The sequence below is a fragment of the Rattus rattus genome, chromosome 3 (genome assembly GCF_011064425.1).
Source record: "Rattus rattus isolate New Zealand chromosome 3, Rrattus_CSIRO_v1, whole genome shotgun sequence".
NCBI lineage: Eukaryota > Metazoa > Chordata > Mammalia > Rodentia > Muridae > Rattus > Rattus rattus.
The window spans coordinates 126,571,955-126,586,935 of record NC_046156.1 but is presented as its reverse complement, the minus strand read 5'-3'; the positions used below and the strand labels follow the sequence as shown (position 1 = coordinate 126,586,935).

General features: G+C 43.7%; 1 protein-coding gene across 3 annotated transcripts in view; it reads left to right on the top strand.

The window, feature by feature from the left end:
* Window positions 1-14,981, top strand: part of Pld1 (phospholipase D1) — a 202,256-nt gene that overhangs the window by 147,021 nt on the left and 40,254 nt on the right. For all 3 annotated transcript variants that reach the window (XM_032898579.1, XM_032898581.1, XM_032898580.1), the window contains 2 exons: window positions 8,177-8,287; window positions 11,998-12,086. In XM_032898579.1, coding sequence (XP_032754470.1) covers window positions 8,177-8,287; window positions 11,998-12,086 — 200 coding nt within the window. The remainder of the gene's footprint in view (window positions 1-8,176; window positions 8,288-11,997; window positions 12,087-14,981) is intronic.

Below are 14,981 nucleotides of genomic sequence, written 5' to 3'. Positions count from 1 at the left end.
GCCAGGACAGCGAAGGTCTCCAAAAGTGCTAATGCCACCGTGGGGCAAGCTAGGAGTGAGAGGAAGAGACAAGACAAAATTGAGGAAAGACGGACTCATTGGAAACTAGGGGCAGGGAACTAGAGTGAAAGAAAATGAGTTAAATGTCATTGATGTCATCTCTAGAAAGGAATGGGAGCGTGTCACACTTGGTGGGCCAGTATGTGAGCAGAGGTCACCAAAGAGGAATGCTCCCACAGCTCCACAGTATGTCTGTTCTGTGTGATGCAAACCGTGTTGGAGAGCAGCCGTGATAAAGAGGTGAAAAAGTTCCTTAGGCAGCACTTTGGGAGCGCCGGGGAGTTGTCAGCTAAGACAGCCATCAAGTCAGGAAAACACAGGGTCCTGAGGCAGCTGCCACAGTGTTGAGGGCTCAGACAGTGTTGAGTGTTCAGCAGATCATCTCAGCCACCCCGGGGCCTCTTTCCTTACTGGGAAACCTTATGATGCCCGTGAACCAGATCTTAACGCCTTTCAGATCCTCTTTCATTCGATAAATGAAGGCTGTTATACTATATTAAGCATCTTGTTTTGTGTTTATTTGTACTCCACCTGATGTAGCTCAGAGCCCTTAGAAAGCTCAAAGCCTGCACGCTCTGACCCCCTACCCCACCCCACAGCCCCAACGCCCCCCAAGAGCTGAGGACCGAACCCAGGGCCTTGTGCTTGCTAGGCAACCGCTCTACCACTGAGCTAAATCCCCAACCCCACGCCCTGACTTTTAAAGTAGTTGTGTTGATCACTAAATAAAAGCCATTGCTAGAACTTGTGACTTGAAAATGAAGTCTATTTTGGTGGATCTTGGAGAGCAAATGAAAATATGAAAATGAATTACAACATTATAGGTACAGCTGGGCACATGGGTAGCTGTCAGAGAGTGGCTACTGGAATTATAAGGACACCAAAGTAGAAAATGCATTATTCACGAGCTCTTTAACTCCATGTTAATCATTTCTTTTATCCTTCTAATCCTCAAACCTAGTATTTTTATAGTGAATGGTTTTATCCTCTCAGTGCCCAGACTGAGGATTACTTCCTGGAAAAGTTAATCCCATGAGGAGAGAGAATGAACTGTCTCCTTTAAGGAGCCCACATTCAGTGTCCGCTCTGGGACCTGCCTTTGGGTTAGGACGACTCACTGCTCAGCCTTTCTCAACACTTGTACCCAGGGCTCAAGCTATAGCTTTGCTAGTAGATGGCCAGTGTGCGTGAAGCTCTGGGTTTGCTTCTCAGCATCCCTCAAACTCAACGTGTCAGGACAAGCTGTAGTCTCAGAAGTCAGGTGGAGGAGACAGGAAGTTAGGAAATGCAAAGTTATCCTTGGCTACAGAGTAAGCTCAAGGCTAGCCTGGGATATACAAGACCCTTTCTCAAAAAAAAAAAAAAAAAAGACATATATTTATTTTGTAATTTTTGTGTTATTTTTCTTATAGGGCTCTTTGCCCTACTAAAGAAGCCAGAGGCCTAGAGAAATCTAGAGTTGTTCAGGTTTTCAGCTGACGTAACTAGTTCTGAAGAGAAGACTGTCTAGATAAGCAGACACTTCAAAAAATCTCTCCCCTTGCTTCATTCTGTTCTTCCGTTCCTACCCGTGTTACTCTGCCCCTCACCTCTTGTTCATTCCTGCTGAACATCCATCTCTAGATCTTTTTCCAGAATCGTGGCTGTCCATTGCTTACAGGGAGAAAGCAGGGATCTAGGCCAGTTCTTGCCTTTCTGTTGCTTGTCTCATTCCATGGGACACTGGGGATTGAACCCAGATCCTTGGACAAGGGAGACAATAGCTCTATCACCTTTTATTTTCTAGAGAACCCACAAAGGGACAAAGAAGTAGATGTTTGGCCTTTGTATTCACTTTTCATCTTCAAAGAATTCAGTGTTGTGTTTTCAAAATTCCCACCCTCTCATCTGCCGTAGAAAGTAGGCAAAATGGCTTTAAGTTTCTGACCCTCCTTCCCTCAACTCCAGAGTACTGAGATGTCAGGGATGTGCCATTGCTTCCCGTTTATGTGGTTCTGGGGACAGAGCCGAGGGCTCTGCACAGCAGGCAATCATTACCGACTGAGTTATGGTCTCAGCACCCTTCACTGAGGTTTTAGAGCACAGTTTATTTAATTACATAGCAGAGAGGCCTATTCTTACTTGTAAATAAGCATTATGATATCAACGACGAAGAGGTCGGTTCTCGGGTCAAGCCCTGATGCTTATTAGCTGTCAGCCTTGGGGAAACTGCTTCAGTTCTCTGAACACATTTTCTTCTTTTATAACTCAGGGCTAATAACCCTGCTCACTCACTCCACAGGGCCAGTGATAAGTAGGGATGGGTGGAAAAGCTAATGCATGCAAAGCACTAAAACGGCTGTGGAGCTCTGTATAGTTCCGTGGGCACAGCCCCTGCTTAGTGCTCATTAAGGCCTGGGGTTCTATCTGGACAACCACACAATCCCTAAAGAAAACTCTCTCCCAGGAGCTGTCGACTGCCAATATCACCTCAGTTTTGTGAGTCCCTCCAGCGCTCCATGTAGGACGTTGTCTGGCCTTGGTCTTGTGCATGTTGTCACCACCAGAGGAAGTTCATATATGCAACTGCTCTTTGGTGTGCAAAAGACACAGTTGTTCTGTTTAGGACTGAGCACGCCACATTCCAGTATATGGCTTTCACCCAGGAATAGACTGGCAGTGCTAAGTGGGCTTAATGGGGCTCAAACAAAAACAAAAACAAAAAACAAAAACACCCACATGAGATTGGGAAGTGTGAGAAGGGGAGGAACTAGAGAGAGGGAATGAGGGGTGGACTTGGTCAAAACATGTTATCTGCACATAGGAAAATCTCCACCAATTAAACAAAGCATGGTGGTTCACTGCTATAATCCTAGCACTGGGGAAGCAGAAGCCGAAGGAACAGAAGGTCAAAGTCAGTTCCATGTAATGAGTTCCAATCTAGTTGTGGTACATAAAACCCTGTCTCAAAACAGGAAACAAACAAAGATCAGCCACTGGAAAATGCTTCTCTGTGTTCCTTCATCAGTGTCTGCACTTTGATGCTTCCTCTAGGGCAGCGAGTGGCTCTCAACTTTCCTGGTGCTGCGACCCTTTGATACAGCTCCTCAAGTTGTGGTGACTGCCAACCATAAAATCATTTTCATTGCTACTTCGTAACTGTAATTTTGCAACTGTTATGCATCTTGATGTAAATATCTGATAGGCAGTATATCTGGTATAGGATTCCTATAAAAGGGTCAATCCCCCCTCAAACCCCCTCCCCAAAGGGATTACAACTTGCACCTTGGGAACCACTGCTCTAGTCTTTCAAAAGTTTGCAACAAAGTTGACATTTTATGAGTAGGTCACTAGATGGGTTCTTAGTAAAAATACTTATGTCACATATTTTTTGAAATGGAGAAAAAGAATATTTGACTAGGTAAAGTAAATAATGAGGAGAATCCATGACTGTCTTCTTCAGTAGATACAGTTCACATCCTTCCACAGAGGGGTTACAGTATGGCCAGGTTAAGGAGAAGGGAACCACACCAAACAGTTACTTCTGAGAAAGTCACCCAGACATGAGAACTCACTCCAGAAGTTTCTACAAACATCTTTGTGTGGCTCTCTTTCGTACTGAGAGGCTAGAAGCCATCCCAGGACACTCAGAGAAGACACAGCAGGGAAAGGGACACACACATGGGGAGAAGTGGGTAGGCACGCTGCCTGCTCACGGAGGATAGAAAAGATCTGGTTTTCTATGTAAGAACAGACTAGGTGCTAGCCACTCCCACTGTTAGTTGAGATACATTAAGACATGGGACGCTTTCTATCTTTAAGATCAATGAAAATGACCAATGCATGTCAGCACCAATGTGGAGTTGATTGTATTAAATCCGTCTGTTTACCATTGAAACCATCTTAGACAATCATGCTGAAATTCCTGCAAAGATGGGGACAAAAGGGAGGGGGGAGTGAAGGAGGGAAGAAGAGAAAAAAAAGGAAAAGAAAATTTATTGGCTAGTAAATGGCATCCAAATTATACTCTTGGAATGTTGTTTCCACAGTTGGGTGAAATGTCCAAATGGTACACAGTGGGTGCATTTAGGAGGGGGCGTGCTAGGGTCTGAATATAATACTGTCTAGCTGGTGATGCTATCTAAAGAGATGTGCTGGAAACTGGGTGTCAGATTCCTGTTAGAGGAAGCAGTCATCAAGGATGGTCCTTTGCAGGTTATACCTGGTCCTTGAGCCTTCCTCTATGTCTGCTTTCTGGCCGTCATGAGGTGAGCAACTTTGCTTTTCCACACGGTCCTGCCCCTTGCTCTGCTGCACCAGGGCCCAGAAACAATGGACTGATCTGCCATGGACTAAAACCTCTGAAACCACAAACCAGTGCCGACTCTCTTCCTTTCATGGATCCTTTGGGATATCATGGTCACAGCTATGTACCAGTTGACTGTGAGAGACGGGCAAGAGGAAGCAGCTGTGTTCACCCATCCAGCTGTTCTTCCATACACAGGTCTTCATGGATCAGCCTGTGTGAGCACAGGTCTTGGTCAGCTCCTTGTCCAGCACACAGTTGGACTTTTGTGGATTCCTCATTTATCGCTTATGAGTAGTTCTATCCAGTCCCTGTCTTTGAAGATAATGAAACTAAAGTCTGGTAGCTTAAAACAAGAGGAAATGATACAGACATAGGAGTGCTTGCTCCTCTTAGCATGTGAGAGGCTGAGGCAGGAGGATAGCCCACCAGTGCAAGACCAGCCTTGGCTAGAGAATTAGACCTTGTCTCCAACAACCAACCAAACAACCTAAGTGAGTCAGGGATGGGAATGATTCCTTGCAAATCTGACATCAGCTCTGAGGTTGTAAGTGCTGACAGTAGGCACTGAACCCAGTGAGTCCCAGGCTGACTGTAGACACAGAGACCCATCAAGGCGACAATGCTCCATCTGTCACATCCTTCAGGACCGTCTCCCACTGCCTGTCTTCCTTTTGTATCTCCAGCTATACACATCTGCTCCCACCCAACACCTCTCCGGAGTCTCATCCTTTAAACACTCTCTTTTCTTTCTCTCCTTCAACCTCAAGACTGACTTCTTACTTTGGTTCCAGTAAAAAGGCTTTTCTTGTGCAATTGCCTGGCCAACTGAGCAGTAGCCACTCAATCACAGGGGCTAGAAAGGAAGGAGCTTGAGGAGGAGACAGCCCATTAGGTCAATGTTGTCACTTCCTTGACTGTGTTCATTTTTAGCCCAGAGTAGAACAGTGAGGCTCAACTGCAGGAGCACTTCTCTTTTCTCTTTGGACTCTGACACCTGGGGATAACTACACTAATGAATGCCAACCTTTGCCTGACGGCTACACACACACGCATGTACCCATGTGCACACACACAGTGTGTGGGCATGATCTTTGTCCATAATTCACTTGGAACACTTAGGGAACTAACACTGAATCAAGATATATATATATATATTATATCAATGGATATATATGTGTGTATGCATGTGTATATATGCACACATAAATATATATGTATATATATCTATATATACATATGTATATACATACACGTATACACACATACATACCACTCACACACATTGAATTTATAGGAACTAAAAGCATTCTGGTGAGAAAGGAAAAAAGAAACTTGGGAGAGATGCTAGGAATGTCCTAAAGGTTTTCCTGCAAGATACATTTCTGTTCTTTATAGATTCATCTTAGGCCCATCATATGAGAGGGCAAGAATTGTGGCTAATGAGAAGGCTATTTTAAGTTTAAAAAATAGGACACTGTACAGGGGAAAATTTCCACTCCCAGTTATGATTTTGACCCTTAACCATCAAATCAGATCTATAACTTTTTTCTACATTTTCAAGTTGTGTATTCAAATGTGCAGTCTGATAAGTGTGGGTTAGAGTTCATTATGAGCACATTTCCAGTATTTTTCTGCATTTGAGGGGATGGCCTGGAGGCTCCCCTATGTGCACGTGAGGGGATAGCCTGAAGCTAGTCTATGTTATATAGTTTTAAAACTAGAGGCATTAGACAAGATGGCGAGGTCAATCCCACAAAGAGGGGAGAGTGATTCTTAAGCTGAAAACCAACAGAGATCAGTCAACGCGTGTTGACGTCTGTGACCACTGACAGCACTTTCTGGACTATCAAAGATGGAAAGCCATTAGGGTAGTTTTCTACAACTTCAGGGCTCCAATGGCAAAAGTGCAGGCTGAGCCAAAAGGAAATCCATCACTTTCAGTTACTCTCGTGGTCACAGGCAGGTTCTGACTGACCAGGAGAGTAAAGGGTTAATCATCCCAAGTAGTATTTTTCTCCCTCTCTTGCTTAAAATTTAACTTTCAAGTTTGTCCCAGATCCTGACTGTTTTTAATTAAGTGACTTTTCCTTTGTGAGTGCAAGCTATGAACTTGGACTTGGGCAATGGGATTGATGACGCTAAACACTTGGGAGTTGGGCAACTTCCTATATTTAGGTGTTGTAAGAATTTCGAGACCTTCCACTTTGGCATATGGTCTGTCCCATACATAGGGTGTGCTTTCTGGTTATACAGCTCAACTTTAAACATTTAAATGGCATTGATTACTTGTCCTTCATGGAAAATGACAGCTATCTGATCCCTGCTTTCTTTCCTGGCAGGCATGACTTATCAACCCTGAGCTATCTATTAGTGTACCTTCCCCCCAAGAATTCCTTTTCATCATTGCTTGGAAGGCACTCCGAATTGACTGGATATGACATTTGAGTTGACACCTGCTATGACATCTGCCTGCTGCTAATTTTATCTTTCACGCATGAGTTTTATTGAGTCTTTGAATCAGAGCAAGTCTGAGAGAAAGAAGATGTAGGTTTCTGGATCTCAGGAAGGCAAGGATGTTCCCATTATGGTTGCTTATAAATTCAAGCCTGAAACTTGGCAGAGCCACTCTTGTTTGCTCAGTTGTTCAGGAGAGGGAATGAGCCTCCAAGGCACTGAAATGGTCAAGGGGATGGTGCTAATGGTATGCCTGGAGCTGTGCGGCTATCTTCCCACTGTGTGCTGCCAGGGGCCAGCTTGTCTGCAGAGCTGCAGCCTGGAATGAGGATGTGTGCTCTAAGGACCTTTACACTGCATCTGCACTCTCGGGGTCCCAGGGTTACACTATTTGGCAATAACATCTACCGAGAGTTTAAACAGACCTAGAGTTGAAACTTGTTTAATCTTTATTTCTATCTGCTGACTAATAACATAGTTCCTCGGAGGTCATGTTATTTCCTGGATCATTTCAATTTGATTTGTGTTCATGGTTACGTTTTTCCACTTCACACATGTCCATGTATTTGGCATCATTAGTAAACAGCTACAGACTGTTTATTAGGCCCGATGCTTGTTGAGATATACTTCACAGTCATTAATCTCTGCCCTGCATCAAGGGCGTTGACCTGTATAGCATGGTGCAGTTGAAGGACTGTCATAGGGAAAGAGGGCAATGTTAATTGTAGTGGCCTAAATAAGTCTTTGAAATATCCATCATAGGAACCACAAGTCGAGTCATCACATTTTGAATGAAAGCAAGGCTGGATGGAAGACTGCTGTTGTAGTTTGCTCTTCTGTTGCTATGATAAATGCCATGGCTATTATCAACTTGGGGAGAAAGCAGAATCTGTCCATCATTCAGGGGAATCCAAACAAGAACTGAAGCAGGAACTGTGGAGAAACATTGCTTACTTGCTTGCTTCCTTACTCATATGCATGCCTTTTAAATACAGCTCAGGCCCACTGGCCTAGGTGTGGTACTGCTTACAGTAAGCAGAGCCCTCCTGCCTCAATTAGAAAACCCGAAAACCCACCCCCAGCTCCGAAAAAAAAAACCAAAAAAAAAAAAAAAAAAAGAAATCTCGAAAATGCTCAGCAGGGGAATCTGATGGAGGAGTTCTTCAGTTGAAGTTCGTTCTTCCCAGATGTGAAAAGCTGACAAGATTAGCCATCACAAGGGTGTGTTCGGGATGTGCTCTAAGTCTCCCTCAAACCACATGGGACTCAAACCTCTGCAGTCCTTGATTTAGAAGGAGTGACTTCACCGCATCGGCACTAATAGTACTATCCCTGTTGTCTGATGTACACTCCTTGCTGATTGCTGTCTTGTAGTTGCTCCGATCTGCTGCTGACTGGTCTGCTGGTATAAAGCACCACGAGGAATCTATCCATGCTGCCTACACCCATGTCATAGAGAACAGCAAGCACTACATCTATATTGAAGTAAGTATGTCAGTGGGGCAATTCCAGAGGAACCTGCCTTCCCAAGTGTCTTAGTTCCTATGGCTATGATAAATACCATAACCCAAAATAATTTGGGGGAAGGGAAGACTTTATTTGGCTTAGATTTCCATGCCGCTGTTTCTCATAGAGGGAATTCAGGGCCGGAACTTTAAACAAGGCAGGAACCAGGAGGCAGGAACTGAAGTAGAGCCCAAGGAGAAATGCTGCTTACTGGCTTGCTTCCCATGCTGGGTCAGTGCGCTTTCTTATACCACACGGGACCATGTTCACAGGGGTGCAATGTGGCAATGCCCCCAATGGACTGGACCTTCCTATATCAATCTTGAATCAAGAAAATGCTCTATGGATTCACTTGCTGATGGGTAATCTAATGAAGGTATTTCTTAACCTAGCTTCCTTTTTCCAGATAGCTTTAGTTTGTATCAAGTTGTCAAAACACTAATCAGAACACCAGGTATATATAAGACTGTAGGGGTCCCAGTTTAGGATTCTGCATTAATAAGCATAAATAGAGTTATGATGGATTCCAAGAAAGCAGTAATGAGGTTATCTTCCAGCATGCCTGAATTCACTTTGCAAGATCTATCTCAGTACTCTAATGGAGCCTCACAGACCCTTCCACTAACTTATACCAGCTTAAGTATACTTTTTTCTTCTTTTGAAACAATCCTAGCTTGGAGTGGGAGTCTTCACTGGGCTACAGTTAGGGATTCCATCATGAGGCATGTGCTATTTCAGGAGCGTGCACCCTTGCACATATACACAGTAAGGTGCTCATATGCAGTAGACCAGATGCTGTGGGATCCTGGAGTAGGAAAAGGCAGGGGAAGGACATGGGGATGGGAGATGTGAGGATGTTAGAGCTGAGAGGTGCTACTGATAGAGTGTTTTCAGACTCCAGACTGTTCAGAGTCCATGAGAAAATCTGAGAATATCGTTTAGTGTGGGAACTTCAAAGTAGACACAGAAATAGTAAAAAGCCCTCGGAACATGAAACAATTTCCAGTAATGGGGGACACGCAAACCAACACAAATCTCCCTCCTTTATCCTTGTTTTCTTTTTCACATTGAATAAAAATAGTGTTCAGCCAGAAGTTAATTGTTGGGAAAATCTTTTCCCTTCCTTGGAGGCTATCCCTCTTCCCTTCCTTAGAGTGACAGTTGGTTAAGGACCATCAGCCAACCATTGTGCTCTAGCTATTTCTCAGACCTGGAGAGAGAGAGAGAGAGAGAGAGAGAGAGAGAGAGAGAGAGAGAGAGAGAGAGAGAGAGAGAGAGAGAGAGAGATCGTTAAAAACATTGCAGGCTGCTGTGCAGTCTTTCACATGGGATCCCATCGCAGATTAAAGGCATTAGTGGAAACATGAGTTAAGTCTGCCCTGGAGTTTAGTAAGACATTTGTTATCGTTTGCTGTGGGAGTGATGCTGTGGTTGCCAAGGTGTAAGTTGCCTCTTCCAGCACCCAGTCATTTTGTTTCATCTTTAAAAAAAAATAAAATAGCATCAACACCAGTATATTAGTTACTCTTCTTGCTGCTGTGGTAAAATAACTGACAAAAGCAATTAGGACAGAAAGGGTTTATTTTGGCTCCCAGTTCTGAAGAGCATAGTCCATCATGGCAGCAGGAGCAGGAGGTGTCTGGTCATACCACAGACAGTCGGGAAGTGAGATGATGGACACAGGTGCTTAACTCTCCTCCTTTTTCATCAGTCTGGGTCCCCAGCATAATGGTACTGTACACATTTCGGGTGTGTCCTCCCACTTCAGTTGACCTAATCTAGATACAGACTCCCCAACAAGCCCATAGATCTGTATCCATGGTGATTCTTGATTCCATCAAGTTCACCATCATGACTATTACAAGCGACTTTTCTTTCTCAGGCTAGCACAGCATTGAATAAGGCCAACAATGCTGTGTAGGCATACATGGTTGTAGACATTTTTCTGGGTGATATTTATCAGGGTAAACAGTCATCATTTCCCTTAATCAAGAAAGAAAGAAGGAAAGAAAGAAAGAAAGAAAGGTAGAAAAGGTAGAAAGGTACAAAGAAAGAAAGGTAGAAAAAGGTAGAAAGGTAGAAAGAAAGAAAGATAGAAAAAGGTAGAAAAAGGTAGAAAAAGGTAGAAAAAGGTAGAAAAAGGTAGAAAAAGGTAGAAAAAGGTAGAAAAAGGTAGAAAGGTGGAAGGAAAGAAAGGAGGGAGAGAGGGAGGAAGGGCAGGCATGTGGCAGTTTGTCAATCTGTTCTAACAGCTGTGATGCATGCTAGCCTGCTAATACATGCTAACCCACTGATGCATGCTAACCCAATGATGCATGCTAACCTTCTTTGTAGCATTTGTTTGCATCATATTCTCAAATTAGGCTCTGTACTTACCTTCCTGCATACTGTCTTCTGGAGGAATTGCACCTATCTGTGCCGTGCTACATAAAGCTTTATGCACTCCTACACAGGGTATGGCTGTCAAAGAATGCAAGTCAACTTCAAGTTATTCCTTGAGACGATTAGAAAATATCATTACTTGAAGAAGCATTTTGTTAGAAATTACAGTTGTATTGCAACAATCTGGGTTCTATTTCAATAGGCAGTATTCATACTCTTTATTTGTTATTTTCAAGATTCCTTTATGCAGCAATAAAACCTTTTGTATCATTAGGATAATAGTGTGGCCACTTTCCAACAATAGTGCCGAAGAATGTTTTATAGATCTATGAATCACAGAAGTACTTCAAGTGAAAACATTTTTTCTTTCTACTTAGTTTACATATATATAGTAAATATATATATATATATATATATATATATATTCAAAAGAGACTTGAGAGCTGGGGAGATGGCTCCCTGAGAAAAGTCATCTCCATATAAGTCTGAAGGATGAGAGTTTGGATCCAGCAGCCACGTCATGCTGGCTGAGCACAGAAGCCTGCCGTCACTTGGCAAGTGGACACTGGCTGCTAGACTCGTCCTGTGGGCAGTTCTGGATTCAGCTGGGAGCCCTTGCCTTAGTTAGTAAGACGGGGAGAGATGAAGGGTGACTCCTGACCTCAGCCTGGAACCCCCACAAGCATGCGTGTACCCACATCGGGTATGCTGGTGCATAGCCCATGCATAGACATACACTCCACAGGAGAAAAAACATCTTTGGAAGAGATTTGAAATTGCTTAAAATAAAAATTTAGAGACAGGAGGAGAGCCCCAAAGGAAGAAGACAAGGTGAAAGTGGGTGCTAGGAAACACTTCAGAGAACCTGGGCAGAATGAACAGGACCCTGGCCAGGTACCATATTGAAAAGTAAACTCAGCCTAAGACAGGACGTTTGCCAGGGCAGACATTTTAATCATAAGCATGTGCACAGGGTGAGAATCAGAAGGAAACCTAGTTGGGTAATGTCCTCGGCCTTCTAAGAATGCAGTTTCAACATCCGTGTCAGGGAAGTCACGTAGCCCTCCACTTGAGACCGATGTGATAAACACTGGACGATGTAACAAAGCACATGAGACCTGGAGCCCCATGGCACTTCCCATATTCTGAGCCACTTAGTTTCCTCGAAAGGTTCAGTGGCCTGAGCAGACCCATGTGAGCCATTTTTAAGTAGTAAATTTGGTGTTTGTCCCCTCAGCCTACGTATGGTATAGGACATCAGCAGAGAAACAAGGCCTTACACAAGTGTCCTATTTTTTTTTTCACAGAACCAATTTTTCATAAGCTGCGCTGATGATAAAGTCGTGTTCAACAAGGTGGGCAATGCTATCGCCCAGAGAATCCTGAAAGCCCACAGGTAAGGTTACCTTCCTGCTCTGTGCCTTTGAACAGAGTTTGAGCTAAACTGCCGTAGCTGCTCTGGCTTCCCTGTAGAAGCGGTTCCCAGGAGCTCGTGTTGAAAGTGGACTCGTCCAAGTCGTCTTGTGAGTCAGGTCTGAGAAATTTCCGGTCTGTCTTGGTGGGAATGTGGAGTTTTCCAGGGTACAGTCAGCTCCCTGGCCTGCCCTTTCCCCACACATGAGGTTTAGATCTGATTTGTTTAATGGCAGATAGTGAACTATGCTTGCATCAACAAGGCAAAGCAGACAGAAAAATTTGCCACTGAGTTATATTTAAACCCTTGTTTCCATATGCCATATTTCTTTGGCTCACAGAATTGTTTCTCAACAGGTTTATTCTGATCTTATCCATGGAGTATGCAGTCCACCCAAAGTCCTAACAGTTTAACAGCTTAGCGTGTTCACAGAGGAACTATGGCTTAACATGTTTTGTTATGTTTATTTTAATAATATCAGTACTACTGTGTGTGTATCTCTGTGTGTGTGCATGTGTGTGTCTTGTGTGTGTGTCTGCATGTGCATGTGTGCACATGTGTGTGTGAGTGTATGTGCATGTGTATGTGTGTGTGTCTGTGTGTACTCACATGTGTCCACTCACATGCCACAGTGTACCTGTGGAGCTTTGAGAAAAGCTGATAGGCAATTCTCCCCTTCTACCAAGCAGGTCCCAGATATTGGGCTCGGGTTGTCCGCTTGGCACCGAGTGTTATTATTCTCATAGCATTTTATGCCTATTTTCTTCTAAGAATTTTATTTCATTTAAAAAATGTCATTTTATTTAGTGTGTGTATGTATGTTCAAGCATGTGCCTGTGCATGTATGTGTAGGCACACACATGCCTACCAAGCTATCCTGCTGTCCTAATGTCTTAGTTTTATCTCTAAGTATCTGTGCCTCTGACTCACTTCGAGCTCTTTCTGCATTTGTGTGAGTTAGCGGTCCACCTTCATGGTGTGGTTGTGGCTTTAGATTCCCCCAGCACCTAGGTGGAACAGAACCCATGTGTCTGTGGCCATACCACTCTGAATGCACACAGTGTGGTTTGAAGAGACTCTCCTTCCCTAGCTGAATTGTTTTGGCCTCTGGGAATAATGTTTTTTGTTTGTTGTTTTTTTTTTTTGTGGCTAATTTGAGCTCTATGTAAAAATTGCAAAGCAAACAGAGTCATTATACCTCACTATTAAAGTCTCTGAGTGCATGCAGTGAAAAATACCACATTTAGCATATTTGGAGATGAAACCATTTTTCCATCTTTTTTCATACCATATGTGGGGATTTTATACCAAATGACATCTTAATGGTAGCTATCAACATCTTCTCTCTAATTCATAATTCCTTGTGAAAGTGGGTCTTAACAGCTGCAGGTGTGCAATAGATCACATGACTCATACTGTTACTTCCTGTTCTTGTTGCCGTGACAGAATCCCTGACAGGAAGGGTGGCTGTACCTCAGAGTGTGATGGTATAGTCCAGCACAGTGGGGAGAACACAGCAGGATGTGAATTGCACGTTGGACGGCTGGCTGAGTCCTGTCTGTAGTCAGGAAGCCAACATGAACATAGATACCTCACTTGCTTCCCATGTTTTAACTCAGCCCAGGGCCATGGAACGGTGCTGCCTTCATCAGGAGCGAGTATCTCGTGTTAATTGAGCTAATGTAGTAAATCCCCCAGACACACCCAGAAATCTGACTCTTAGGGGATTCTAGACCTTGTCAGCTTCCAGTCAATATTAACTATCACACTTGTCCCGGCTACTTGTCAGCAATAGGTACAAATGGCTTTGAGCTCTAGTCTCTGTAATTTTGATGAACTAAATGTTTCCTGATAGCATGTAAATATAATCCACAGATGCTTGGGGAGAAAGAAATGCTTTAGAATGTGAACCATGTTGTTAGTGCTTCAGACTGAGTAGGAAGGTAAAGGACTTCCTCAAGTTAAAAAGGTATGTTCAAGAGAAAGATTGAACTTAAAAAAATTCAAGACTACTGTGTAAGTAAAACGTTTAGGTCAAGCCAGGCATTGTGGTGAACACTTTTTTTTTTAAAAAAGATTTATTTATTCACTTTATGTATATGAGTACACTGTAGCTGTCTTCAGACACACCAGAAGGAGGGCATCAGATCACATTACAGATGGTTGTGAGCCACCATGTGGTTGTTGGGATTTGAACTCAGGACTTTTGGAAGAGCGGTCAGTGCTCTTAACCACTGAGCCATCTCTCCAGCCCATGGTGAACTCTTTTAATCCCATCATGCAAGCAGATGTCAAGGCTAGCCTGTTCTACATAGTGAGTTCTAGGATAGCCAGGGCTATGCAAAGAGACCCTGTCTCAAAACAACCCCCCAATAAATATCTCTCTCTCTCTCCCTCTCCCTCTCCCTCCCCTCTCCCTCTCCCTCTCTGCCTAGAATTTACAATGTAGACAGAGCTGTGTGGCCATTCAGCCCCACAGATGCTTCTGCGCTCACCTCCCAGCTCCAGGCTAGAATTCTCTGCTATCATACGTAGCTTTTTCAAACGTGGCCTCTGGGGATTGAACTCAGGCCGGACCATCATGCCTATAGCTCAAGGACCTTGCTGACTGAGCTGTCACCTCAGCTCTAGAACATTTTTCTTTACCATGTCAGTTTGCATCTAAAACATGGGAATATTTCTGAAATTCTAGTATTTTAGAGCAAGAAGGAACTCCGACGTTTTTCGGATCACACATTTCCCAGTAGCCCTGTGAGCTGATTCTCAAGAGGTTCACGACCACGCGGAAGGGAAGTGCCGTCTCTGACCTTACCTTTCTGGTTTCACTAGATAGCGTGAAGTCTGTGGGTGGGCTAGTCTTGTTAGGCATGGTGAAGA